General features: G+C 45.3%; 3 protein-coding genes and 1 long non-coding RNA gene across 6 annotated transcripts; 1 reads left to right on the plus strand and 3 right to left on the minus strand.

Moving 5' to 3' along the window:
- The first annotated feature begins 502 nt into the window (after window positions 1–502).
- LOC133168619 (uncharacterized) lies at window positions 503–1817 on the plus strand. The gene is made up of 5 exons (XM_061300299.1): window positions 503–536; window positions 693–851; window positions 936–1037; window positions 1113–1292; window positions 1377–1817. Exons 2-5 carry the CDS (start codon window positions 693–695, stop codon window positions 1563–1565), a joined length of 630 nt encoding a protein of 209 aa, XP_061156283.1. The 5' UTR covers window positions 503–536; the 3' UTR covers window positions 1566–1817.
- On the minus strand, window positions 1812–10424 carry LOC133168617 (unconventional myosin-Ic-like). 3 transcript variants are annotated; one of them, XM_061300296.1, is made up of 33 exons: window positions 10240–10424; window positions 9894–10136; window positions 7498–7656; window positions 7307–7422; window positions 7019–7217; window positions 6863–6943; window positions 6589–6768; window positions 6431–6529; window positions 6253–6366; window positions 6054–6125; window positions 5859–5978; window positions 5714–5796; window positions 5521–5626; window positions 5364–5444; window positions 5192–5289; window positions 5028–5122; window positions 4917–4963; window positions 4757–4837; window positions 4560–4665; window positions 4378–4495; window positions 4194–4307; window positions 4038–4114; window positions 3895–3963; window positions 3724–3808; window positions 3484–3643; window positions 3334–3417; window positions 3165–3258; window positions 3029–3084; window positions 2820–2955; window positions 2550–2620; window positions 2377–2474; window positions 2216–2315; window positions 1812–2132 (listed from the first exon to the last, which is right to left on the minus strand). In XM_061300296.1, the coding sequence occupies exons 2-33, from the start codon at window positions 9909–9911 to the stop codon at window positions 2106–2108; spliced, it is 3144 nt and encodes a 1047-aa protein (XP_061156280.1). In that variant the 5' UTR covers window positions 9912–10136; window positions 10240–10424; the 3' UTR covers window positions 1812–2105. The 3 variants fall into 3 exon arrangements, with proteins under 3 accessions (XP_061156280.1, XP_061156281.1, XP_061156279.1); XM_061300297.1 differs by lacking the exon at window positions 10240–10424 and having other exon boundaries at window positions 5198–5289; window positions 9894–10233; XM_061300295.1 differs by lacking the exon at window positions 10240–10424 and having other exon boundaries at window positions 9894–10233.
- Window positions 10425–11689: 1265 nt separating this feature from the next.
- On the minus strand, window positions 11690–12714 carry LOC133167844 (uncharacterized). The gene is made up of 3 exons (XR_009718115.1): window positions 12629–12714; window positions 12305–12386; window positions 11690–11947 (listed from the first exon to the last, which is right to left on the minus strand). It is a non-coding gene; the product is annotated as an uncharacterized LOC133167844 (long non-coding RNA).
- Window positions 12715–14715: 2001 nt separating this feature from the next.
- arhgap35b (Rho GTPase activating protein 35b) lies at window positions 14716–23268 on the minus strand. The gene is made up of 7 exons (XM_061299789.1): window positions 22758–23268; window positions 17625–21530; window positions 17407–17548; window positions 17237–17314; window positions 17030–17161; window positions 16706–16811; window positions 14716–16619 (listed from the first exon to the last, which is right to left on the minus strand). The coding sequence occupies exons 2-7, from the start codon at window positions 21342–21344 to the stop codon at window positions 16193–16195; spliced, it is 4605 nt and encodes a 1534-aa protein (XP_061155773.1). The 5' UTR covers window positions 21345–21530; window positions 22758–23268; the 3' UTR covers window positions 14716–16192.
- Window positions 23269–26339: the final 3071 nt, after the last annotated feature.

Below are 26339 nucleotides of genomic sequence, written 5' to 3' on the forward strand. Positions count from 1 at the left end.
AGTCCCATGTTAGGAATTTACCTCTGCATAATTATCAGGTCCGTCGTGTTTGGAGTGAAAAGAAAAATGGACACTTACTCATAATAATAGTGATTTAAAAAATAATAATAATGCTGCAGTTTGAGTTAGGCTTTCAGTTGGGAAGCTAAAGGTATTAATTTGCACTAAGTGAAATGATTAATTATTTATAATTATTATTAAACAATTTATTTTACGATCATATTGTATACACCTCAACAGTATTCAGGAAGCAGACAACTGTGATTTCCTCCGCGAGTAAAAAAAAAAAAAAAGTCTGTAAATTTGGCCCTTTATTCAATTGCGCTCCAAGTTTCTTACTGAGCTACTTCCTCCCTTTTGAGTGATTCATAGTTCTAACCACAAGATGCAATAACCATGAGGTAAAGAGAGAACAAAACTACAGATCAGTCAGAAACCGAAAACATGACCAATGATATAAATTGAAGGTGCAGTCACACTATAGCGTGAAGTTTTTTTTGGCATTCAGAGTGTTTGCACACTGCTCCTGCTCCAAGGTATGCTTATCTTTCATACTTGGACAGAAAAAAATAATAGAACCTACTACATCAAATTAATAATAAAATCGTCTATATGTTGGCGCCATTTTGGCTGCAAGCATTTTAAATGCTAACGAAACAATGCTCCCAGCTAAGCTGCTTCTTGTTTTGCAGATGATCGTCGGGTGCTGTGCTCTCATCCTTCTTTGTTGCATAATGAACTATGCCGAGTCCTCGACTCCAACATTGGGCATCAACAAATCCAAATACAGCAACTCCTTCCGCCTCGCAAGGTCCACCCGAACCCGTGTCCAGCAGCTCCTGAGTAAATATGTAAGCGGTGATAAATCCTAACAAATCATGTTGGCAGCTTTTTCTTACTTATCCCCCCAAAAAATGTCTGATCGCCTAAATCAGAAGGAGCAGCAGTTGGGAAATAAGGACTTTGAGGACAAAAGTAGTTATTTGAAGGACCTGCCAATGCTTTCTACAGACTTCAACATCTGGCTCCAGCTCTCGGTCAGTCACTTTCGAGTTACCTCTCATCGGAGTCCCCGGTTACATTTTGAAACGGGTTCCTTGCTTTTCATCCAGGATTGGGAACGACTCCACGCCGCTTTCTCAGACATGCGGGTTTACAAGAGCAAGCTGGAGTTGAAGAGGGAAGAGCTGGAAATGGAAGAAAAAGAGAAGACAGTCGGCAACATTTTAACTCAGAGTATCAAACACATTGAACTGGACCTGAGGGACCTGATGAACCAAGTCAGCAGTCAGGTACGCTGCGTGAGCAAAAGACAATTAAGATCAGGCACATTTGGAATTTTATTGTGACATTTTTGGATTTATTTTCTTCTTTAGATGACATGCATAAAGTCATCTGACAGGAAAGCAAACTTTCCAACCATCCGGACGCCCTTGAACCAATCAACAACCTCGAAAACACTGTGGGAAAAGCGTCTGGAGGGTTACATCCTTTTACGGGATCTTGACCTTTACCTCACCAGGTTGGCACGAGACTTCATCCTCCTGGGTTCCAAAACGAAGTAATACTGGAGCAAGGGAAGACTGTTGTGGGATTGTCTGGGTTTGGCCTTTGGTCACTGGAGTGGAACTCTTATTAGACCAATGTGCATCGAAGGGCTACTCTGGGTATTTCCCTGAGTTTCTGTCTTGCCTCTGACTGTAAATTTGCAACATGGTCACCAAAACTCACACAACACATGACAACATCCTGTTTTTGTCACCCCGGGCCCTTCATGGACTGGACTTCCCAAAGACACGAGATATCTGCTATTTATTTGATGTTATTTATTTATTGTTTTTTTTATACAGACAGTGATACAATTTGAGATTTTATATATATATTTGTAGCCTGCGTGGCGCTTAATAAAAACATGATGTATGAGGACTTCCTGTTATGATGTAATCAATCCTTACCGGGTATTCTTTTAGAGACAATTTTGTATATTTTCCTCAAATAGTGACCTCAGCTTTTGCAAGTGTGTGCTTCATCACATCAAGAGCAGTGAGTGTTAATCCTCGGGTCAGCCAAGCGTTAGCTAGCATTTATCAGCTTGTGTTTCTTCTTCATGCGGTTTTGATCCGAGGGGCAGTCTAGGGCAAAATCAAATCAAATACTTTATTAAGAAGGGTGGTTTTATTAAAATGGTTTGATTTAAGAACAGCTGCCCACTCACCACTAGCAGGTGTCCTCTTTTGCCTTTCGCCACCTTCAGCTCGGAGCCGTTGACAAAATCGATGATGCCCTCATTGCCGCGTGCTCCCGCAAAGCGTACGCTAATAAAGTGAAAGTGGTGTTAAAAGGGGTTTGCTTGCGCAACGTGGCTCGGGGTCTCACCTGCCAGGCTTAACATTGACGTGGTTCATCATGCGGGCCATCAGGGCTAATTTTGTCACCAGCTCGATCACATGGTCGCAGTGCAGCAGCACATCACCCTGCGGAAGAGAAAATTCTTTTCGGGATGTGCCTCCAATCTTTTGCATCACCAAGCAGAGCTTCATTGCTCTTACCTTTTGCTTATTCTCCTCAGTGGGCAAGTGCAGAACAAGCATCCCATCGCTGAGGGAACTCACAGAGATACCTGCGCAGTTAAAATGAACATTTGAATAAAAAAAAAAACCTGTCACAAAAAGTACAGCATACTAAAAAATGTATCTCAATTTACTTACACAATTCACTTAACTTTACTTACTAAGGTTGCCGCCATCTAGTGGAAGACTATTTAATTGTTCTACTTATTTCCTATACTGAATATGACACTAAATCATGATCAATGTGACCTCCGAGTGCCGCGTAGTCGATCCTCTGCTTGATCTTGGTCTTGTCCACCAGCACGGCGAAGGTGTTGGAAAGGAGGAGCTGTCGAGAGCGTGGCTTGAACCCCCTCCTGTCATACTTGATGACTGGGACACCATACTGTGGACCACAAATCCATACATGACCATTCAAACATTGGAGCCTCTAATAAATCGACAAGGGGGAGCATCACCTGCACTTTGTCACTGCCGAGAGTTTGGAGAACCTTGAGATTGATCTGCTCGCGTTCTGTGAAAAACAGCGAGGGAGTCAATGTGTATTTGTTGTCTTACTTTTTTTTGTTTTTAGGCGAGGATATGAACACGTACCGATCCTGGTGTCCAAAAAGAGCCTGCCGACGCTTTGAGGATAGCTGTCCTTCTGATCTTTGAAGAGCTCACTCGCAACGACTTTCTGCGTCATCTACAGGAGCCACGCCAGCATTAAATCTCTTCTTAACTCACAAACGGGATCATTTAATTGGTCACAGTGACTTACTTGATTCTTCCATTCAGGTTGGATCCTCATGCAGTACTTCCTGACCATGTTCCGCATGTGCAGTGCGCGAAGGTACTCTGAGGCCTGCAGAAGAAAACAAATGAGGTCAGGATTTGGAGCTTCGAGCAAAACACACTCCATTGATTGTACCTCAGCGACAGAAGGAGGAGAGGGCAGCCAGCTTTTGTCCAAAACACTTGTGGGCAGATTTTTGCTGAGCTTCTTGAGGAAGGAGTAACGCACATGATCCAGGAAATAATCATTTTCTGGACTGTAGTCCTCATGGCGGTGGATAAAGCCTTTTATGAACCTGGAGGAAAAAAAAACAAGGATGATGTCATGACAGATTAAAAAAATATATATATCTGGCAATGAGAGACAGTTGTGCACCTGCGTATCAAATCGGCGGCCTGTCGACGCCTCCTTGCCCTCCGCCGTCCTTTCATTCCTCTCCATGCCGATTGAATCACTATGACTGCACGTGCCACGGTTTTAGATTACGACAGAAATAATGACGACGGTCACATGCAGAAGCTTCAAACAAATGTGATGAGCACTGACTTGCATGTCTGATCTTTTTGTATTTGGCTCTTTCCCTGTAGCCTCTCCAGGATGTCTGCAGAGTCAAAGCTGGAACACAAAAGAGAATAGAACTTGGTGAAATTATCTGCATTTTTTTGGGTGAAATAAATATTTCTAATCACCGATCTCTGGCTTTTTGGCTTGAAGTGCATCTTCGGTCAGAAAGATAGTTTTGGGGAAACGGATGAATATTTTGGACCTGCGTGGAAAGAACGATTACATACTACAAGTGGTGCAAAATCAATATAAGATGTTTTGGAAAATGGATGATGCTTTGCCTGCCCAGTTTGTACTCCTCCTCTTGGTAGCCAAGGTGGTTGGCCAGTGTGGCCACACCATCCCGGAGTCTTCCATACCAGACGGGCCACGTTTCTGGACATAGAGGCTTGTACCTGAGGGTGTTACCACAAAAATAAAATGACATGGCCTGGCTGAAATAAATAAACCGGAGTAGTGAGTCACCTCTGCAGGAAGGCCTCAAAGCTGCGTCTGTAGGCAAAGCCGGCTCTCCTGACACGAAGGTTCTCCATCAGGCCGAGATACCTGACCTGGTGCCGGACGAGAACTTCGTCAAAGTGACCTGGCGATCATATCGGTTTGAAATGAGTACTCGCTTGTGACACACCAATTGTAAACAATTCCACCTGGCTGCTTGGTATCATTGGGTTTGATACAGCGGACATACGATGGTTCTTTCGTCATGAGGTTGTCCAGAAGTTTCAACAGGCTATTTTTAAAGTGAGTGGCAGCCTGGAGAAAAAAAAATTATAACAATAGTAAAAGGTAGAATCGTATATACAAATACATCTTGATTTAATTTTGCAGAGAAAGAGAGACTCACCATCCGTGGGCGTTTCTGCTCCGTCACTTCCTCTCTGTAGAAACACTGACTTATGATCTTGTTGTCTGACTGCCACATGACCTAAACACGGTCCAAAACCGATGATCCGCGTCAACGCAGCGGGAAACCCTCTTTTGAGTCAATTCCAAATGTTATTTACCTCTTTCAGGGTCCTGCTCAGTGAGTCATTGTTTTTCTCAAGGAAACCTACGGGAATGAGCAATGAGGTCAGCGTTGTTGCAGCATACGCGGCGTGATGCAAACCCATTACCGTTGACATTGTAGTTGACTTCCCCGGCATAGTGTAGCAACCGAAATTCCTCTCTGCTCACGACCTTCCGGGTTTTGCCGTTTGCCAGCTTGTGACTGCAAAACACACGTGGACAAACTGTCTCTGCAGATCTAAAAAAACAGTCCTTTGCTAATAATGCTCACTCATACGTGACAAAATGGGGATGGCCGTCGAGTGTGTCCTCCAGTTTCTCTAAGAACGAGGCGTCGCTCGTCTCGCCGGGTCTCACACACTCCTCATCCTGAAAAACAGGAACGCTACTTAACTGATAACAACGCCGGCAGACGGGGAGACACTTTCGAACTCAAAACACACCAGAATGGCGATGATGCCCTTGTGCTTGGCCTCGATCAGGTCACAGATGATTTTGTTGTCAAAGTACGGCACCATTTCCCACTGAAAGTTGGGTGGCAAAAAAAATTGTGTTGGAGTGGAAATATATTCCAAATGGAGATATATGCAAGGCACTCACGGCTATTCCCTCTGTTGTGTACTCCTCTTGCTCAGATCTGAGGGTGAGCTCAATAAAGAGCTGTTGGAGCTTCTCGCTGCAGTAGTTGATGCAGAACTGCTCAAAACTGCATGGAGAGAAAGAAAGAACGGAACCAGGCGCACTTTGTAGCAACGGAGGAAGACGGAAGAGGTCAAATAACTGTTAGTCGGACCTGTTGCACTGTAGGACCTCAAAGCCGTAGATGTCCAAAAGGCCGATCACGGGGAAGGCTTTATTGCTGTGGTCGACGTCATCCTGCATAACAACACAAAAGACGTTGCCACTGTTGCATTTGTCCGAAAAAAGATTGGCGGCACCTTCAGAGCGAGAGACCGGTTGATCTTCTCCACCAACCAGGTGAAGGCTCGACCATAGACAGCTTTGGCTAAAGCGTCGCGAGCGGACATTGCTTGCTCAAAGTTGAGAGGGATGATCATCTGCAATGCAAGTTAAAAAGCAAAACAATCAAATCACTGTGGACACCCGAGTCAGGAACAATAGTTATCTTGTACCTCCTCCCCTTTGGCGGTGAGTTTTTTGTGAGTAAGAGCCTCGCTGAGGGACGAGGCCTCAAGACCCAGCAGCTGCAAAAAGTAAAAAATGAAAAAAAATGGAAAAAAAACAAGAGCACATTTGTTCAGTTGCTTTCTATACACACAAAAAAAAAAAGCACATTTGAACACCAACTGATACTTGTGTGATAACGCCCACCTTTGAAACATTGACTATCGGCATCTCGGTGGTGATATGTGTTTCGCCTTCCTCGCCTTCTCCAAACTGAGTGTTGCCCAGATGGAGAACGCTGGCGATGATGTTCAGCAAATTCTGACAAGAGACACAAGTCACGTTGGTGAAAGACTCCGAGACGAGATTTAAAGAGAGAACTAACCTGCAGGTCTTCATCAGTGAAGCCAATAACGGACAGGGCATTCATCAAAACCTTCCAATTCTTCTTGTCGCTAACGGAGCTGACTTTTGAACAGTTTCCCTGTCAAGACAACTCGGTATCATACACCACGACACCAATCCAACTGATGCTTTTCGTACCTTAACCAGATACTGGTAGTTCTGAGGGTTTCTTTCAAGATCAAGCATCTGGAGAAGTTCACTGCTCCCGCCATCCAGAAGTTGATAGAAGATGTGGAAATTTCTTTCTCCGTGGTTCTGGTGGACGACCCGAGATTTCTCCAGCAAGTAATTGAGGATGTGGCCGCCGACTGGCGCCCCCTAGGAAAGGCAGAATATAGAATTGCAATCTTAATATTTCTAGAATGGTGCGATCTACTTTTAAAAATCTCCCAAAAGGAGATTTTTTTTTTACCTTAAAGTCAAACTGCACATCCATGTATTTTCCAAATCGACTGGAGTTGTCATTCTTTAGTGTTTTGGCGTTACCGAATGCCTACACAAAGCATGATCGTAAAGCAACGTGAACCAAATTAGTTGTAGAACTTTAATTCAAAATGCAATCAAATACCTCCAGAATCGGGTTGGACTGGAGCAGGCGGTCTCCGAGGGTGCTCATGTTATGATTAGACGGGCAGGTGACGGCATAGTAGAGGAGGATCTTCTTAGAGGTTTCCGTTTTCCCTGCGCCACTCTCACCTGATATAAGAATGCACTGATCCTTCCATGTGGTCCGCATGGTTCGGTAAGTGTTGTCTGACACTGCGTAGCTGAGTGAAAAATTAGATTCAACTCAATTTGCCAACTGTGACAAGTTTTAAATGGTGATACACAACACAAAGTATTTAACAAGACTCACATGTGAGGCGAGATTTCATAGAAGCTGACTCCTCTGTAGCGTTCCATCTGTGGCTTGGAGTAAATCTCCAGGTCTTTGTAGGGGTTCACTGACACCAGAACGGAGCCTATGTAAGTCTGAGGTATAAAAATAAAGTCATAAAATTATATCAAATATTCCAAGCAAGTTTTTGAGAGATATTATTTCATTACATAGATGAGGTTTTCTTTGAAGCGCCGTCGCAGGTTTTCTATAAAGGCTGCTTCGCTGTTGTGGTTCTCCAGTAGGACAAAATCCTGGACTCCGACCCTGTCACGGGCCGTTAGGGTGCTCTCCATCACCAAGCGCACCCTTCCTTCAATGTCCACCTCCTGTTGAAAAAAAAAGAAGAAAAACGATTGCAGTTACAACATTGTGACACAAGAGGACGCTCGTGTACTGTTTAGAATGACTCAAAAGTTAAATCTCATTTTCCCATTGGAACGTACATAACTTTTACTCACACATTATTTTGCCTCAATTGACATTTGACACAAAAAAGCAAACTTGATTTTAAGTAATAACAGCTTCACCAAGAGATTGCCACACAATATGTGTTACAAAACCTTCTTGATTATGAAAAGATGCAAATGGGTCAACATTTACTGACCACATCTGTAAACAACACTCCACAGTTCTACTAGAGCGTGCCAAGCCAAAGCCATTTAAAGAATCCCCAAAATAAACAAGACACGCTTATCTGTGTTGAGATGGTGATATAATATGACAACATCCACACAAGGTGATAACGCCAGAGGGTGAGAAGAGTGATTGGGAAAATGTGTGCGCATGTCAACATAATGTGACGACAAACCCGATATTGTGGGTGGGTAGAATTTAGTGGGCTGCGGTGACATTCTCCGTGGCCACAGTGTAAAATATCGCACGCACACACAACCACAGTAACATGCAACGGAAAGGGAAACATTTGTCAGTTTGGAAGCCTTACTAATGAATAATATTGTAAAAATGCATCATTGCACATTGTGGATGGTTCGGTACTTTCAAAAGTTTGGTGGCCCTCGACACAGTCCTGCCATGCTTAACTTCCTTGGTGGTACTGACGTACATAAGAGATTTAAAAAAAAAAAAGTTTCATAAGTGCCAGCAAGCTGCAAAAATAGTTTTTACAGGGGGTAAAAAATACAATGCATCTGTGAGTTTTGTTATATTTTTTGTTTACATGTGTTGCTGTAACTTTTGTGTGACTTATCCAATCACCACATTATCGATGCTAGTTTTCTTAGCCCTTTTTGCAACAAGTGTTAGCATTAAGCTACTTCACCTTTCTCTATCCGGAACCCCCCTGCAGAGTTGCTGTAAACAGCTATAAAAACATGGACAACAAGTTGAGCGCAAAACAAAGGGGGCAAGACGTCTCCTCAATGCAAGCGTCTCTCTCAGGGGGCTCGTTTGGCCACTGCACGTCAGTAAAAGGCCTTTTACCCTTGAGCAGGGAAATCCTTGCGAAAACAACAGGACAACAGTGGAAGGTAGCCAAGACGTGAGAGCGAAAGGAAAATCACCCAAAGTCAATTGTAGCCGCTCCTCGCGGCGTCACCTTTGGAGTATTGTTCTCTCATTCCTGCAGGTGGGATCCCAGATGTGACTAACGGTTGGCTGTCAGATTTTCCAAAGAACACACTGAAGGAATGTTTGGGTCAGGATCAGAGCAGGCGGACAGAGGATGCCATGGAATCTTTTGTTGCTGTGTAGCTGCATGTTTTTAGATGAAACACTTGGGATGTGTGCATTGTTAAGTCCTCTCAACAGAGGTGAAAGGAATGGAATCAAGAGCTCACGAAATGTTTGGGGGGGGGGAGGGTCACAAAGGTATGCATACGTGCATAAAACTTACAAGACCGCACAGAGCCAAATTCCCATTGGCAATAACAAACGGGCTCTGCAACGGCTCCTTTAGCGTAATCACTCATCCGTCAGATTTAACAAGTAGCTCACTCCCGCTTTTACGGATGTGCATCAGCTGTGAAGCTCAAGTTGCGTGTGTGTGTGCCGCATCTGTGCAATAATCTCATTTTTTCCAACTTGTGAAAGGCCGACCAAACATCAAGGTTGCCGGGCAACCAAACTATTTTGTGCCACACAGCAAACGTTGTTTTCGGCCTTTTGCCAGTCACGAGTTAAGATCTTGACTTTCATCCCTGCAATCACAACAGCAAACATGAAATGGCCATCGGCCTCATATAAACAAATGTTCCCCCATTGGAGAAGCACTGCTACTCGACGTAACAGAATCTCGTCCTCGCAGCTGTTGAATAGCATGACGGGCCAGGAAATACACAATCGAGGGTTTTGGGTGTAAACATCTGAGAATTGTGGAACATGTTTGCTCTGGAGAGGAGACACACCTCACAATAGGACTTTGCCTGAGTGACTACATCCAGACAATCTTCCTTATTTGGTAAGCTTCTGTCCCTTGGCGAGCCTTGATGCGACCACAGCTGGATGCAAACTGCCGTCGTGTTTTTTATTTTAAGTTCTGCTGTTGTATACGCGATGTGGATATGTTAATATACTGGAAGTAGGTAGAATTCCATTTGGCTCTTACCCTGCCCTGGTACCTCATCTTGTCTTGTTGGTGCTTGACAAAGGATGAAGTGTTGGTCTCCCCGCCGGGCTGGAGCTCCTCCTCTCGTGTGAAGCAGACCCGTCAACTGCAAGCTCTCATTCAGCGTGACCCAAGGGCGACAGAGCGAGGCAGTTTAATGTCTTCTCTTCCCCCGTCGCTCCCCTTTTGACTTTCTCTCAGCCTTTCCGCACGTCCGTGGTCCTTCTGCCGCTCCACCTTTCCCTGCGCGTGAGCAAAGAAAGCTCTCAAGCTAAACCTTCAAGTCGCCTTCAACTACATAAACGATACGTCCGCTTCCCAAAGCCCTTCGCCCGTTCTCTCTCACCAAACTGCGCTGCACGAAACAAGAGCAGGAACTCCGCTCACACGTCACAAGTGGGTTGCAAAAGAAAAAAGGAAAAACATGGGAAACTATGCTGCAGTGGAGAATGCAAAAAGGCAAGGCAGAGAAACAAGGAGTGGAAAATGTTACTAGTGGCTCCAAAATAAAGACTAACCACTCAATTAAAAAAAAAAAAAAAGGATGATGAGATCTTGAAACATTCTTTCCTTCTTTCCCTCCCAGTTGACTTTGCTCCCTCCCTTTTCTCCCACAAGCTGAGACAGATTCAAATAGGATGTGGGCTAAGGACTTCTTCCAGTTGATATACCTGCATAGATATGTGTCATTCATTTTTAAATGAAAATTAATTAAAAAAAATTAATTTCATTTTCTTATTGTTTTCATGGAGCAATAAAAAACGGGCTACTTTCAACAGCACAAGAAATTGTGTGTGTAAAGTAAACTACAATTACAACATATTACATCTGCTTTTATTCAAATTAAGTCTATATTAGTGCATAACACACAAAGGGGTTAACTCGAGTTATTCTTCAACAAGCGCTTTTACTATATATGGTCCACTTACAGTCCCCTTATCTGCATGTTCGACAATGTCGCATTCCATCAAATTCTACGGTTTCATTTTCAAATTAGCCGAGCATTTCAAAAGAAATTTCATACAATGAGACAATAGTTGATCATTTATTTCCCATGAGGACAAAGTGATCAGTATTGTCTTTGCTTTCCTATCATAGCCAAACAGTCTCCTGAGAAACAATTCTGGATTGGAGATTATCTAACTTGTAAATTAGACTCGAGGGTACATTACATTGCAAAGTTGTGTTCGCATTCTTCTGTGGTGAGCAGAGACAAAGCAGAGATATGTTTTACATCTACGAGTTGGCAAAAAAAAAATCTTTGAACCTAAAGCTTGAACCACTTTGTGAATTTTAAGTCTGGGCGAGTATCACAAATATCGCAAGGTGTCACAGCGATCTCCAACATCGTTCACCGTTGTTTTCCAGATGTGCTATTAGGTGCTCCTATTTCTGTGCAACAATTCCTGTAAGTGAGATTTCCTTCCTTGCTCTTTCCTGATGATTTTCCTTCATGGCCTGCCCGTCAGTTAACCCGAACTACCGCTTCCTAAATAGCACTTCAAGTTGTGTGCATGTAAAGCCAGTGGAAACCTTTGCTGAAGCTTTTAAATGATACAAGGTGGAATCCCTTTGATTTTCACATAATTCTATCTGACGTTAGAAACTAATTCCAAACATGTGAACTATAATTGAAGGAATTCAGAACGCCGAGTATAAACAACCACTGCTGCAAATTGACAGCCTGCTGGTTTTTGTCTTATTTTAGTCTGCAGCCGTTGTATGACTCAACACGGCAATTTATCATGCTGGGGTGACTTTTAAGGCGGGGTGGAAAATGGGAGGGATGCTTACCTCTCTTTCTGTTTAGTCAAACACACACATACTATCCATGTCTACCAGTCTGTCTTTCTTCCTGTCCCTTCAGCCTATCATGTTGCAGCGTGCACGCTTCACTGTGCAGCTATTATGGAGCCTCCATCACTGTGCATTATGCCCTTGATGGAGAAACCGTGTGTAGCCTATTGTCCATCTGTGCTGAGCCTCCGTCAGCACCCATCTGCCGTCACTTTCACCCCGTCTTCACCTTTACTGCCTCTCACTGCCCCATATCCCTGTTACAAGCACAAAGCCCTCTTGATTACTAGATAACGGTACAATAACTATGGAAATAAAAATTCATTTTAAGTTGGAACTGTGGAAAGTGGAGTCAACAACATGAGACTAACAGTAATGCTTTGATCACTGAGACAAAGTTATCACAAGACCAATTCCTCTGTTTAATAAATTGAAGGCTAATATCGCCCCCTAGTGGAATTCTGAAATGGCAAACAAGGTTCTCCCATCACTCATCTATCGCTTAGCTTTGCAAACGATGGAAAGATAGAAGCGCAAAATTGTTAAATGTAACGTGGAGAAGTCAATTTTAGTGTACAAAGATACGGACAATATTATATTCAGTTACTGGGTACCTTAAAGAACATCTTGGCGGTGAGATGTGCAGGTAGGTCAGCAGCCGACAAAGAGTCTCCACTTTTGCAGTTTGGACATCAGCTTTTGCGTGGGAAACACAAAAAAGCATTCATGTCAAACGCTTTCCTCGACGAACTATTGATAAACAGCTGAGTTGCACTAGTGGGCGTGGCGGGGAAGCCACCTTGATTGATATTTTACTTTTACGATAGCAATCAAGCTTCCAGTGACGTAACTAGTGACAACAAAGTCGAAGAGCTCGTGTCAAATTATGTATTATATTATTACACAATTATTATACAATATTATTATTGTGTACATACATGCATTTATTTATAAGGCGACTAAAGAGTTTGAAAAATTCAAACCACTGCTGATAGTCACGTGAAGACCCGCCCATTAGTGTTGGCTCGTGAGTGAACGATTTGTTCAAAAGTACACATATTTTCAATGAACGAGAGTGAACGAATCACTTCCTAAAGTGATTCGTTATTTTTTCTGTTCATATAACTTAGACCAGTAGGTGTCGGTAATGCCCATTGAAGTTGGTGCCACCTCGCCGTAAAACAAAACGAAGAAGAAAATGACGTAACTTCCTGTTTCCCGTTCGACAACTGAACAGTTCTGTGAGTGATTTGCATTTCCAGTCCATCACGAGAACGGATCAGTGAGGGAACAAGTCCTGACTTTCTCGTTGGGGGACGAGTCAAGGAGTGAACTCCCTTCCCGGATCAGTCAGTGAAAGTAGCGTTGGCTCGTGAGTGTACGATTCTGTGTAACGTCACAGATCAACCAGCCGATTCGTTGAACGAATCGTTTGAACGAATCTTTTGAGAGAAGTGATTCTAAAGATTCAGTTCACTTAAAAGAACTGTAATGCACATCACTACCAGATGAGTACGGTAGCCGAGAAAGCTCAATTAAAATGGGAAAACGTTGGGCAGAAAAGTGTAATACCGTTTTTTTCCGTGTATAGTGCGCCCCCATGTATAGTACGCACCCCTAAAAATGGCATGCTGATGCTGGAAAAAAGCTTGTACCCATGTATAATACGCACCCAATTTTTATGAATTTTTTTTTAGAAAAAATTTAATTTTTTTTTTTTTTTTTTTTTAAGTCCCAATGATCGTCACACACGCAGGGAGGCAATGGGTCCCATTTTTATAGTCTTTGGTATGGTCTTAACTAGGCTGGATGTCATTTTTTTTGTTGGCGTTGATTTCTCCGACTGCCCGTAAACGCACCACTGCGCTCCGTGCGCATGGAGCGTGTTTGAAGTGAACAGCAGAGAAGAAAGGAACAAGGCAAAGTGTTGTGAAATAAAATATTACCTGTAATACGGATTTAGGTAGAGAACTGAACTCTCGCTCTTTATATAGCTGACGTGTCTTGCTCATCCGTTCTGCGCATCTGTAATGGCGGCCTCCGTATGATATCCGGTTTGCGTGTGTGCGAGCGAGAGAGAGCGAGAGAGAGCGAGAGAGAGAGAGCGTGCGAGAGAACGCTCAACCGTAGCGCGCCGCCGACCGCCCAACTGCACCGGGCTGGTCAATTATTGTGACAGAGCCGTCGCTGAAATTTAGAAGATATTTTTAAAGTCCTGATGTACTTTCTAAAATTTAAGTGGACCTCAGTGCGCACTGCGCAGGGAGCTTAATTTGGTGCGGTCGCGCAACCGCAGCGCGCCGGGCGCTCACTGTCGCATTGCTTAAAGAGCGCCTTTGTGTTTTAGGATGAACAGCAGAGACCAAAGGAACAAGGCAAAGTGTTGTGAAATAAAATATTACCTGTAATACGCATTTTGTTATTTGCTGATTGAAACTGCTAATTAAACTGTGAATTGAAACTAATAGGAAGAAAACAACTCTCGCTCTTTATATAGCTGACGTGTCTTGCGCATCCGTTCTGTGCATTTTATTTCACAACACTTTGCCTTGTTCCTTTCTTCTCTGCTGTTCACTTCAAACACGCTCCATGCGACCGCAATGCTCTCGTATCAGACGCTTGCTCGATCACCTGCTCGTTTGCTGTCCCGTGCGCGCACGAAGCGCGGTGGTGCGTTTATGGGCAGTCGGAGAAATCAACGCCAACAAAAAAAATGACATCCAGCCTAGTTAAGACCATACCAAAGACTATAAAAATGGGACCCATTGCCTCCCTGCATGTGTGACGATCATTGGGACTTAAAAAAAAAAAAAAAAAAAAAAAAAAAAAAAATTTTTTTTTTTTTTTTGTACCCATGTATAATGCGCACCCCCGATTTTAGGACAATAAATTAGTAAAATTTTGCGCACTATACACGGAAAAAAACGGTACCTCATATTTATACATGCTTTTGAGGTATATTTTGTAAATAGTAAGGTATACACTCATTGAGCCCCTTAAAATATATGAACCACAAGACCATTAATGACAAGTTTACAAGATTTAATTTATTAACTATCATACAGTTCACATAAGGCCTTCTTCTTTAAACACTGTTTGCTCAGTCAGACAAATTTCAAGGTTTTCTTGGAGCGCAGTACATAAGCTATTTCTCTTGAAGCATTTGTTCTGTCCTTGGACTAAATTACGTTTTCAAACAGGGAGAGGCTTTCATCCCTCTCCTGCGGTGTGTGTTTAAAATCATGCACTAAGTGGCCTTGAAACCTTCACAAAAAAAATTAAGAAAATGGACTTTAAATCATCGGAATACACACTAGAAATGTTTCCTACCACTGACTTTACTGGTGTCCTCCAACCCAGCCTACAAACAATTACAGTCACTCACTGCCCACTGAATGGCAATGGACAGTCATGGTTGTGTGTTAATTCTATTTCATGATAGACTGATTGGCGCAACAATATTTAAAATCAACGCATTGTGATATTTACTAAGTGCCAGTAAAAGATGCTCAGAAAAACAAAACAAAACAGTCGATCCAGTGATTAACACACTTGTTTCGGTAGGAAACACAGAGCTTTGTCTTGTCATTTTTCAGGGTAAAAAAAAAAGAAAAAAAGAAAACATTCAGCTCTTCATTAACAGTGGACGATATGATAAAGTACTTCACACGTGGCGTTGCCATTCACAGATCCTTTCTACGATATTGTTCAAGTGGGATTTGCAATATTGTGGAAAAGCCGGACATTAGCCATGATTGGCATCTTGTTACCAATCAAATGTGCTGATCAAATATGGCTGCTTATTCTTCACTCAAACATCCCTTCTGCTCAACCAGCAGCTAGACAGAGGACAAAGTCTAAAACTAAAATTCATGAAGGCCGGATGAGTAAGGAACAGGAGTCGCTCCGGGATAATGGGACCAATGAATGTTTTTACATTAGGGGATCTCGTTTGCACAAGAATGCTCAACTCAACCACTAAACAAAGAACATGAACAATTCTAATTTAACGCTACTCTATCAAAAAAGTGCTTCAGATAAGTATGCGGATAACATAGAAAAAAAAGAAATTCATGTAAACAAAGTTTGATCTGACAGAGCTCTGTTCTGTAGAGGCAACGGGTATGGCTGAACTGTCAAAATTAAAAACATACAGTATGTAAAAGAAGAAAAAAAAAACCTGAACATTAAAGTGCATCCCTGGATGTGTAAACCCCACCCCGCACCCCCCCTCCCCACACCAATGAAATGAGCCCCTCAATGCCTCCACTAGAGGGCGCAAACTTCCACCCCAAAGGACTGAGAGGGTCATCAAATCCAGTGGCAGTACTTTCATGAGGAAGAATAACAGATAAAACATGATGTCTTCCAGCTTTCATGATGTCCGATTCCATGACATTAGGGGGTGCTCCCCCTGCTCCCCCTAAATCATCATCCATCATGAAGTTCTCATGTTGGCGGTGAGGTTGCGGGGGATATCCCGGGCACACGTGGCTGTGGTCTCACAGTGTCTCCTGCTCAGCGGGGGAGTGGTGGGGATGGGGGTGGGTGTGGACATGCTGGTGCAAGGGCGGGAGCAGGGACTGCAGAGGGGATTGGGGGGTGGTGGGCGGCGACTGCTGCTGCAGAGGGCTGAAGTGCGCGCCCGTGTGCGGGGGAGACGAGCGGTAGCAGGTGTAGGCCGAGCTCCCGCCCAGGGTGGTGGTGGGCGAGGCCGGGAGCCCCCCGAGGCCCGTTGGGGAGTCTATGAGCGGCTGGTTGTAGAAGAAGAATAGACACTGATGGATGAAGATCTCGATGATTGTCTGGTAGGTGCGCGTGGCCGTCAGTGCGTCCATGGTGGTGAAGTCCGGTCGCATGAGGGTGGGCCAGAAGCAGATGGACAAGTTCTCGCTGGTCATCAGGTTCAGCCTGCTCAGCTGGCTCACCCTGACAAACACACATAATAAAAAAAATATAAATATCCAAAAAGATCATTTTTTCTTTTTATTCTACTGAAGTAATAAATCGCTTACTTGTGTAAGTGGGTCACGACGTATTTGAAGGCATCATAATTCTCCCTGGGGAACCTCCTCAGGACATCCTTCATGGTGTACAGCCGCTGCTCTCTGTCGGTGATTTCTGCATTTCCAAGCAAACGTTTCACATTTAGGATTGCATCATGCCACTTAAAGCATTGATTCGTTTTTCGAGAAAGCCTCTTTGCACCATCATGGAAACGATCAGCGTCAACGCCGAGGGAAAATAAATGTTAAAAGCCGCCCCGCCCCACTCCTCTTACAGGAATGGTGCTTTTATGTCGGAGTCAAGACCCTCCCCGCCCAGCGGTGTTTGCTTACTGAAAGCATCCAGTAGGTCCACCTGCAGGGCAAAAGGCACCAGGGGCTCAGGCAGCTCGGAGAAGAAGCTCTTCAAGGCTCCGGCCACAGTGTTTATGGAGAAGTCTTTTTCCACCAGGTCTAATCCGTGGTCTGCGCAACGAAAGCAGGTGTTATGGAGATGGGGAAAAATAAGAGGGCAGGAATTCCCTCTGGTAACAAACTCACCCTGTTCAAACTGCCTTTGCATGCTTTCCATTTCAGACTTGTTGCCGCTTACACGGTATAAACCTTCTGTGTTCAGACCTGAGCAAAGCAAGGAAGCGTAAATGTCAAGCAAGGTCATCAAGTCTGGTTGATAGAAAAAAAATAATAATAAAAATAAAAAAATCACCCACCTGTGGTCTCGATGAAGCGAACGCATTTCTCGATGAAAAGTGGAATGGGTCTATCTGGGGACACCACATTGACTAAAGGTACCCCAAAATAGTTGCTTTCCATGGGCTTGGGGATTGCTGGGCGGGGCTTTGGTCTTGATTTCTGACAGAGGAGGAAGAAAATGCATTAAAAAATTACAGACAACATTAAAACAAGAGAGAGAGAAGCGAATGTACACCTTGGCAGTTCGCCGAAGACTCTTCAGAATGTTCCTCTTCTTAGGGTCCTCATTCTCTTCATTAACTAGATTTTCCCCTTTCAGTGTCCCAAAATCATCTTCCTTGGTCTTTGGGAGCGCTCCCATCTCATCGTCGCTGCCGATGAAGCTGGTGCGGAAGCTGCTGAACTTGCCGAGTCGCTTGGAGCGATCGCGGTAAAGGCGGGGCTTCACGCCCGCCGCCGAGAATTTCCTCCTTCGCTCCAGAGAGCTGCTGTCCGCTTCACTGTCGGATCCGTTGCCATTGGCGTGCATCCTGTTGGAGTTGCGGATGGTGATGATCTTCCCTTGCGTGCTGTCATGTGGTACCGAGTAGATGATCTCATCATTGCTAGGGCGGGGCTTGCAAACGGCGTCCATGGGCTCCGCGTAGTCGGACGGGTCGTAGCCCACGTCGCCGCCGGGGACCCAGGTGACGGCAGACGGCAGCGAGCGCCGGTGACCGACCGTATCCATGTAAGGGTTGCGGCTGACCTTTCGAAAGTCAAAAGTGACGCCGGGTTTAACTCTTACGTGCGGGGGGACTTTGTTGTTTAGTTTGCTCTCGAGATCTCTGATGTCAGAGATAAGTGAGAGGTCATTGGAGTCCAAGTCGGGCAGGTTAAAGCCCCCGTGGTGAGACGTGAGAGTGCCGTCGTAGTACGGAGGCGAAGGCTCCACGTCGTCCTCGGAATCCAGGAACATGGTTACGAGGCTGGGAGAACTGCAACGCGGGGAGTACACGTTTTCATTGGTGCACGCTTCGGCCACGTTATCATACATGTGCGTGGCTTCCACGATGTTACGCTTCTCCACCACCTCCATGAGAAAAGGATGGAACATCTCTATCCTGTGTAGACCTCCCACGACACCCCCGGAGCCACAAACCACACTATTGAAACGACCTTCGATCTCATGAGCGAGTTCCTCTCCTTGGAACTGGAGCTCCCGGGCGTAGTCGCTCTCCGTTAGCGCGGCCTGACTATCTCCCACCGCCAAAAGCTGCACCGGGATGATATCCTGAACCTCGCACAAGAACGCGCACAGCGTCTCCAGGGACGCTTTGCGGCAGGCAGAGTACACGGCAAAGTAGCCGTGCACCAGCCTGCTTTTCCGTAAAGTGAAGGAGGCGTGGTAGGAGAGAATGGACAGCTCGATGGCCAGCTTATGCCCGCCGACTGTCTGCTCGAGCAACACGGAGGTGCCGCTGTTGGACATGGGCCTGCAGTGCTGATGCATCAGGAAGGGCGACAGCAGCTGCTCAATGTCGTAGGAGTCGCCGCACATTAAGCACATGACAATGCGGAGATCGGCCTCTGGGGCCGGCTGATGAGGAGACTCCCTCATGCCCGGCGGCTCGGGGAGGAGCGGAGGGGAGTTGCTACTAAAAGATGAACTCCTGCGAATATCCAAAAGGCCCCTTAGCACCTGGTTGATCTGCGCCTCGCTGACATTATGGCCGTAGCCCACGCCGGGGGAGGCGGGGTCTAAGAAACTGCACTGCAGCCTCCTCGCCACTTGCTGTCCGTGGGTGATTAGGTTCAAGGCGGTTTCTCCTCCGACGTCCACGTACGAGCCCACGCCTCTTTTGGTGACTAACAGCAGTGACGTGGGCAGCTGCGCTAGCTGGCTGTCCCTCCGACCTAAGGTGGATTCCCGAAGACGTTCGAGGCTTTCAATCACATAGGAGAGGGATTCCTTTGAATTATACAGACACAAACATCCGTGAGGGGTGAACGTCGGCGTGTGGAAAGAATTGACAGGAAGACGCACATTTCCTTCGATGGGCCGCAGCGTCAGCTCGTACATCTTCCCGTCCAACACGTACCAGTCGTCATTTGTGCAGAGAGCCCGGATCTCATTGGCAAATTCTCTAGCCAGTCCGTCCTTTCCCAGAATAACAAGATTGATTCTATCTGCTTTCGTGTCGCCGAAATGAGCTTTCACGTCAAAAAAGGGATAACACGTGGGGAAACGCGACGCCAGGAGTTGCTCGATCTTGGAGTCGCCGCAGTGGGGACTGCTCGGGCAGGTTTCCTTCGTGGGGTGATATACAAAGTGGATATGCTTCAAGACTAGGGCATCTCTTTCGGCTGGAAGCTTCTGTAGCGCCTTGAACCTCTGCTCTTCCACCAACACTTCCTGAATGGCCCCCATTTTCTCCTTACTCGGCTTGGCATCCACTTCCAGTTCATAAAAAAGCTCGGAATACTCCAGAAGCAGTTCCTGGAAGTCTTCTTTAGCCCGGTCGATGATCTCCTTTTGATGACGATTGTAAAGGTCCAGATATTCCGGTTCTTCGAGCCACTGGTAGAACTCTTCGTTCATGATGAAGCTGCGAGCTTCCTCCCAAGGTCTACCAGGGGTGACGAAGGGAGATGAAGCTAACTTGTGTTTAAACTCCAGCCTCATCTCAGCGCGTCTGCACTCGTTCCGTAAATGCTCCAGGTGAGCATTAAATAATTCCTCCGCCTCGTCCGTCTCCAGAAGGTCAGACGGGATCCGCTCATCTTCCATGTTGTCGATGTGTGACGTGTCCTCCCAAGGAGAGTCCTCCAGGACCACAAACCAGTGGGCAAAGTGTTGTTTGGACTCAAGAACCTTCTGGACACCAGACCAACTGAGCTGATCAATTTCATCCAAGTCGGGCACCAAAGAACTAAGCGCGAGAGGAAGCGTGCTCAGGTAGATTTTCCGCCGTCGCTCAATATGTTCCTGTTTGAGACGGTAAACATGCTGTTGAAAGAGCTTCTTGCATTTTGCCGTCCCTTCCAGGAAAACATATTCTTTGTATTCCGGGGAGGTGTTCATACGCCGACTGGTGTTGAGCCAGCTCTCATTATGATTCTTCACTATCCGGTTGATCAACCATTCGTAGCGATCCTTGGCCGAAGCAATTTGCTGACTCTGCAGTTTCAGCGCTTCGAAATAGGGGATGATCTTGGGCTTGCCTCTGCTTTTATCAAGGAGTTGAACCAAAGTGAGGAAAGCGAGGTCCACGTTGATGTTTGAACGAGCAGACGTCTCCACCACGGGTAGGCTCTTTTTAGTGATGGCGAAGGTATGCGCGTCTTTGATATAGCGTTCGACGCCTTCGTCGCACTTAGTGAGGACCAACACGATGGGTTTCTTGCTCTTGCTCAGCTGACTGTAGATGTTTGTGACAAATTTCAGCTGGTCATCAAAGTTACGGTTCATACCCCGACTGACATCCACGCAGAGCAGGAACCCGTCCACCTGCAGCTTGCCTTCGGGCATTTGTTTTTGCTCAAAGTCTTGCTCCAGGCCCAGCTGATCGGTGCAGAAGTACATGAGCTTCTCGGCCGAGGCCAGCTTGGTCGCGGCGGCCCGTTTGATATACGGCTGCATGGCCGTGCTACGGTGCGGTTGAAATGTCTGGTCGTCGATGAATTCCGTTTGCTCCACCACGTGCATTCTGCATTCCGGCCCTTCCTCCAGAAGCCGCGAGACCTCCCCCCAAAATAGAAAGTGATCATTGTTAACCACTCGACCCCCAAAGTCGCTGGTGCTCAACACCGACGTGTGGTCCAAGTAGAAGTCGTCCGCGCTGGGCCTGACGTACCGATTACACAAGCAGGACTTTCCGACCCCGCATTGTCCTTTTTCTTTCTCCGTACCCGACAAACCGACCACAATGAGGTTGTAAATGGGGGAGCGGACATCTTGCTTTTTTGCCATCATAATCGACCGTCGATCATCCTGCCCTAAACAGGCACTGAGTGAAAAGTTCTCCGCAAGGTTTGTCCATAAAGTTGGCGAAGGGCTCAAATTTCACTTCCGTCTGCAGGCCGTGTACTTTGAATTCAAGAAAGGCTGCAATGATATGTGAAGATGGTGCTTTCATTCATCCCCTTTGAAAGTCAGGTCCTGTAAGAAAAAAAAAAGGGGGGGGGAGGGGCAATAATATAATCAGAGTCAAAATTCAATGTGAGGGACCATGATGGGAGTGGCGCTCTGAAAATGACATTGTCTGCTGATGACTGATTGTGCTCAACCATAAAATGACTACTAAATATTACAGCCCCCTTTTTCCAGGCTGATGAACACCCTCTCATCCAAAATAATGCATGCAGACACAGAAAATGCAAATGAAAACACTAAACATCTCTCCTCCAATCAAGAAAGAAAAAAATACAAGAGCTTGACAAAGACCCCCGAAAAGAATCAATTCAGGGTCCAGTGCACTGTCAAAATGACAATAAAATTCCACATAAGGCTGCTATAACTTTAATTGAGCTGAACCCATTCTTTTGTCGCATCAATGAGTTTGTATGAGGGAATGAAAACATCCATGTCCAAAATTTTCCTTTTACCTAATACATATAAAAAAACATTTTACATTCATTGTTGCCAAATGCAGGTATCATTAACTGCAGCTACGGGGCAAATTATTGTGAATTGGACCTTACAGCCATTTATTGATTCCTGCAGTACAACCAATATCTCAGGCAGTGACAATATGAACGATATAAAGCCTGAGGCGTCATTGCAGTCGATCGGTACCGGGGGGACATTACCAATACAGTACCGAGAAGTAAATAAGCAGACACGTTTAGCAGCCTCGGCAGCAGTCCACATTGCTCACTTGGGCTAGGCCTGACATCCAAAATAAATAATACATGCAATCCTGCTGCTTCCCAATGCAACCTGGGGTGGCTCATCCAAACCTAATCGACTTGGAGGGATCATTTGGTGACGATCTTTTTTTGCAAAGGATTGCAGCCATGGGTAAGAGGGTCTTGACTGACCACGCCAGGCCTGCTTTCTTCTGCTGTCTACATAATGAGATTGCAAAAGCATTCAAGAAATCTGGGCTAGTGTGCCTCCACAAGAAGACACAGACGCCGTATAAAAGGTGCTTTATTTAGCCAGCTGGCTGGTGTGGAACACACGAGCACTCGCCGGTGCACTAAAGCCATAAATAAGAGGAGGAGGGCGTGCATACCATCGCACGTCTCCCTTTCTCTTGCTGCATCTGTCAGGCCAGTTTGCCGCAGCCCAGCCGCCTGATGTGCAACCGCATAAAGGCATACAAAACATCACCTAACGTCTTCGAGCTGCACTAAGTGCATGTGCTATTGTGTACTTACTTACCCGTGTTTGCCTTTCCCTCTTTGGCATCACTTGCTCCCTCGGTCGTTGCAATTGCAAAACACTGGAAAGGTAATAAATATCCACACTCACAAAAAAGAACAATCCGATGTTGTTCAAGTATAAGGTTTTCCAATGAAATCCTGCTGTGCAAAAAAAAAAAAAATTAAACAAAAAGAGAATCCTACTGAGCCTTCCCCTTGCTGGCTTCACCACGTTGCTTCGTTTTCACTCATTATTGTGTCCATTGTTGTGCACATTTAACGCTGGGCCGGCCGCACACGCCTCTTACAAAACGGCCCAGTAATCGACCGGCCGCTTCGTCTCCGACAAAACATCCAAGGAGCGATCAGAAGCGTTCACGTCCAGCTCCTTAGGGGCACATCGCGTGTGTGAAAGTGCGATTTGAAGCAGCTTTCCGATAATGGCGGCAGCGGGAGCCCTCCTCCTCTCCGGACCCAGTCCTCCTCTTCTTTTCTTCGGGAGAGCGGAGCAGTGGATGCAGAGGCGGCGGAGAGAGGGACTCACCCAGCGGCGCCCGCACACTACTGCAGCACGGCTAACTAGCAACTAGCGCACAACACCTCTGCAGCCTGCGTCACTCCCAAAGCATGAAGACATCACTTTTAAAAATTACTTCCTAATAGATGCATGTATAACACACATTCCTATGAAAAGTAAATCGACAAGTTTTAATGATGCACCGTCTGATGACGTCACGCTTTTAAAAACACTTTAAAACATTGAAATTTACAAAGGTTCATCCCTCAATCAGCTTGCTAAACCGTTTGACAGAGGTTGTGGGTTCAAAAGTTGCCACAAAGAAATAAGTGGGATTGGTGCAGTACAACATATCCCCACTAGAGGGCACTATAGTTAAGGTCAGTATTACTGTATTAGGTTTCGGTCAGTTGATAGTAATTTTCAATGTTAAAAAACCAAAACATCCAAAGTATAAGATGCAACACCGACGAACGATACATCGGCTGCTCGGGAAACTCAAGATATTTTCCTGACCGGCTCAGGATAATTAGCAAAATTTCCCAAATAAGTAATTTGGAGGAATGGATTCACCAAGTAGCAACAAACACAACAGGGAATTATCTTCCCTTTTATTCGTGCTCATAATATGGATATAACAGACACAAAGTTCTGATGTGCGGCCATAAAAATATAGAATGGATCAATGTGCCATATACTGCCCTCGTGTGGCAAAGTCGGGCACACCAGAAAGAGCATCTTATACAGAAACGCTTTTAAATTCTATTTATGACGGGAGGTGATTGATAGCCTTTACATTCACCTCAATGGAAAAATATGATTTGATTGATGTGTTTTGGATTACCAGCATAGTCACAAAACCGATTTAAACACATATCTGAAGGCACAACTGTACATGTAAATGTATCCAGTATACAGACGTCACTTCTAATTCTTAGCAGTTATAAAGGACGTAAAAATACAGCGAAACTCTCTAAAATCAACTATACATATGTGTGTGCTTTAAGAAGGAAAGCAAAAGTCAGGTCCAAAATCTTCTTTGCAATATATTCTATGTACCGCCACTTGGAGATTCTTCGAAAAGTGGGGGCAAATAAAACCATATTTTTGCAACAAAAAAAAAAAGACTTCCGCTTACGAGAACAGTCTGGCCTTCCAGTTGTTTCCAAATCTGGATCGATGGTTCGGCAGACAGATGCAAGCTGCTCAGAGCTTGACGGCATTCCAATTTGAAGTGAACGACTGCATCACATCACACGTAATGTTCACGGTGGTTGATGTACACCCGCTCCGTCCCGCTCTGATGACAAACCCACTCCAGGCGGGGCGGTTGCGTGGGGCTTCGTCTCCCCGGTGCTCCCCCCCCCGCCGCGGGGGGTTGTCGCCTCTCCGTGGCCTCATACCTTCGTTCGGCCCTGCGGCTCTGCCACCGGAGATGTAGTAAACGTGTGGGCAAGTGGCATCATCGTCACGGTGAGGATGAGGAGGGGTCGGGGCTTTACCTGACACAGCCAGGCCACCTGGGATGCGTGGACACCCAAAGGAACAGCGGGCGCTTGCTCGGAGTACGGTGGAGGAGGCTTGTGTGTCGGAGGAAGGTCAATCCTTTGAAATAAAGACAAAAAAGTCGATTACAAAAAGAGATTTACTATTCTATGACTAAAATGTGCTATATTTACGACCCTTTTATTAAAATTGACTTTGCAACATGGACTGCTTTTCTCTTCTAAAATGCCAGTCAATGCTGTGCTACACACTCTTGAGCATGATGGAGAGTGGCGAGGCAGTCCCGCCGGGACATCCAGCCACAGTCACGCTTAAGATGCTAACTTCGTTACAGCGCTGCAGGATCGTGCACAGTTCTGCCGTGTCATAGTGCCGATGCACACCTTCCACCTTGAATTGATTTATATTTAGTTTGCTGCCCATGATTACTCCAGTGACAAAACTGAGTGCTATTCATTTATTTAACGGTCACTTTCCCCCGATTTTTGTATAGAAGTGGACATAAGGATAAAGGAGGTGTGCAGGTTACAAGTTAGAGTAGTGGTGACAACTTCAATATTAAAGAGAAGCTTAATTCACTAAAGTAAAGCACTTAAACTAGGGTTAAGTACTGAGGACAAAAGCACCAAATAAAACAAAGGGCTAACTGTTCACACACTTTTGTGTTTTGCCTCCCAGCGGTGAAAGAGAACACACTGACAGACTTCAGCCAAGGCTCAAGGGGAATCATTTTTCATCTGTCATTTATTTTTGAGTTGAGTCAGATTTCTTTGACTTACACTTTGTCCGAAAAGGCAGGCGCTGGGGCCTTGCGGGCCGTGACTAGGACGATGATGAAGACGGCGATGAGGAAGAGAGCGAGGACGGCGCCGATCACCGCCCCGGCCACGGCGAGGGAGTTTGACCTTATGGCCTGAGACTCTTCTGCGAGGAGAAAGACAAGAGCAGCCTTCACGTGAGGACAAGATGACACTATAACAGTCTGGAAATGAGAAACTCCAAACGGAAAATCTATGTATGTCCTGCTGACAGTACATTATTTCATATTTATTTATGGTTGCATTTCTTTTATATTGTGGAAACCTAACTCAGTATTCTTTACATCAAACCTCATTTCTATACAGCGAATGCAATAGCTGCAAAGCTATAAAACATTCAACATGGCATTGTGATTAATATTGCATTTGTGGGATATAAATTAAGCAGCAAATTCAAGCAGTTTTTTTTTTTTCCTGCGATGTCGTTTACAGTCAACCGCAAATGGGAAAACACCCTCTGAGATGAAAGTCTTTTAAAATATCGCAATTCAATTAGTTCAAATCCGTCACCTCTGGAGTGAAGATGAGATCATTAGGCTATAACTCGTTTTTTTTTTTTTTTGCATTAGTGACCCTTCCCAAGTGTTTCTTCGACCACATTTTGCTCACCTCCATCCCACCCTCCCTCCATTGTGTGCGTCGATCTTAAATACTGTTGTAATGTCTGCTGAATTAGCTTTGTTAGACCATATGCTCCCCCCCCCAACAAAAAGGGATTAAGGCTTAACGCCGATTAAGATGCATTCATGACACAGGCCGG

The sequence above is a fragment of the Syngnathus typhle genome, linkage group LG15 (assembly GCF_033458585.1).
Source record: "Syngnathus typhle isolate RoL2023-S1 ecotype Sweden linkage group LG15, RoL_Styp_1.0, whole genome shotgun sequence".
NCBI lineage: Eukaryota > Metazoa > Chordata > Actinopteri > Syngnathiformes > Syngnathidae > Syngnathus > Syngnathus typhle.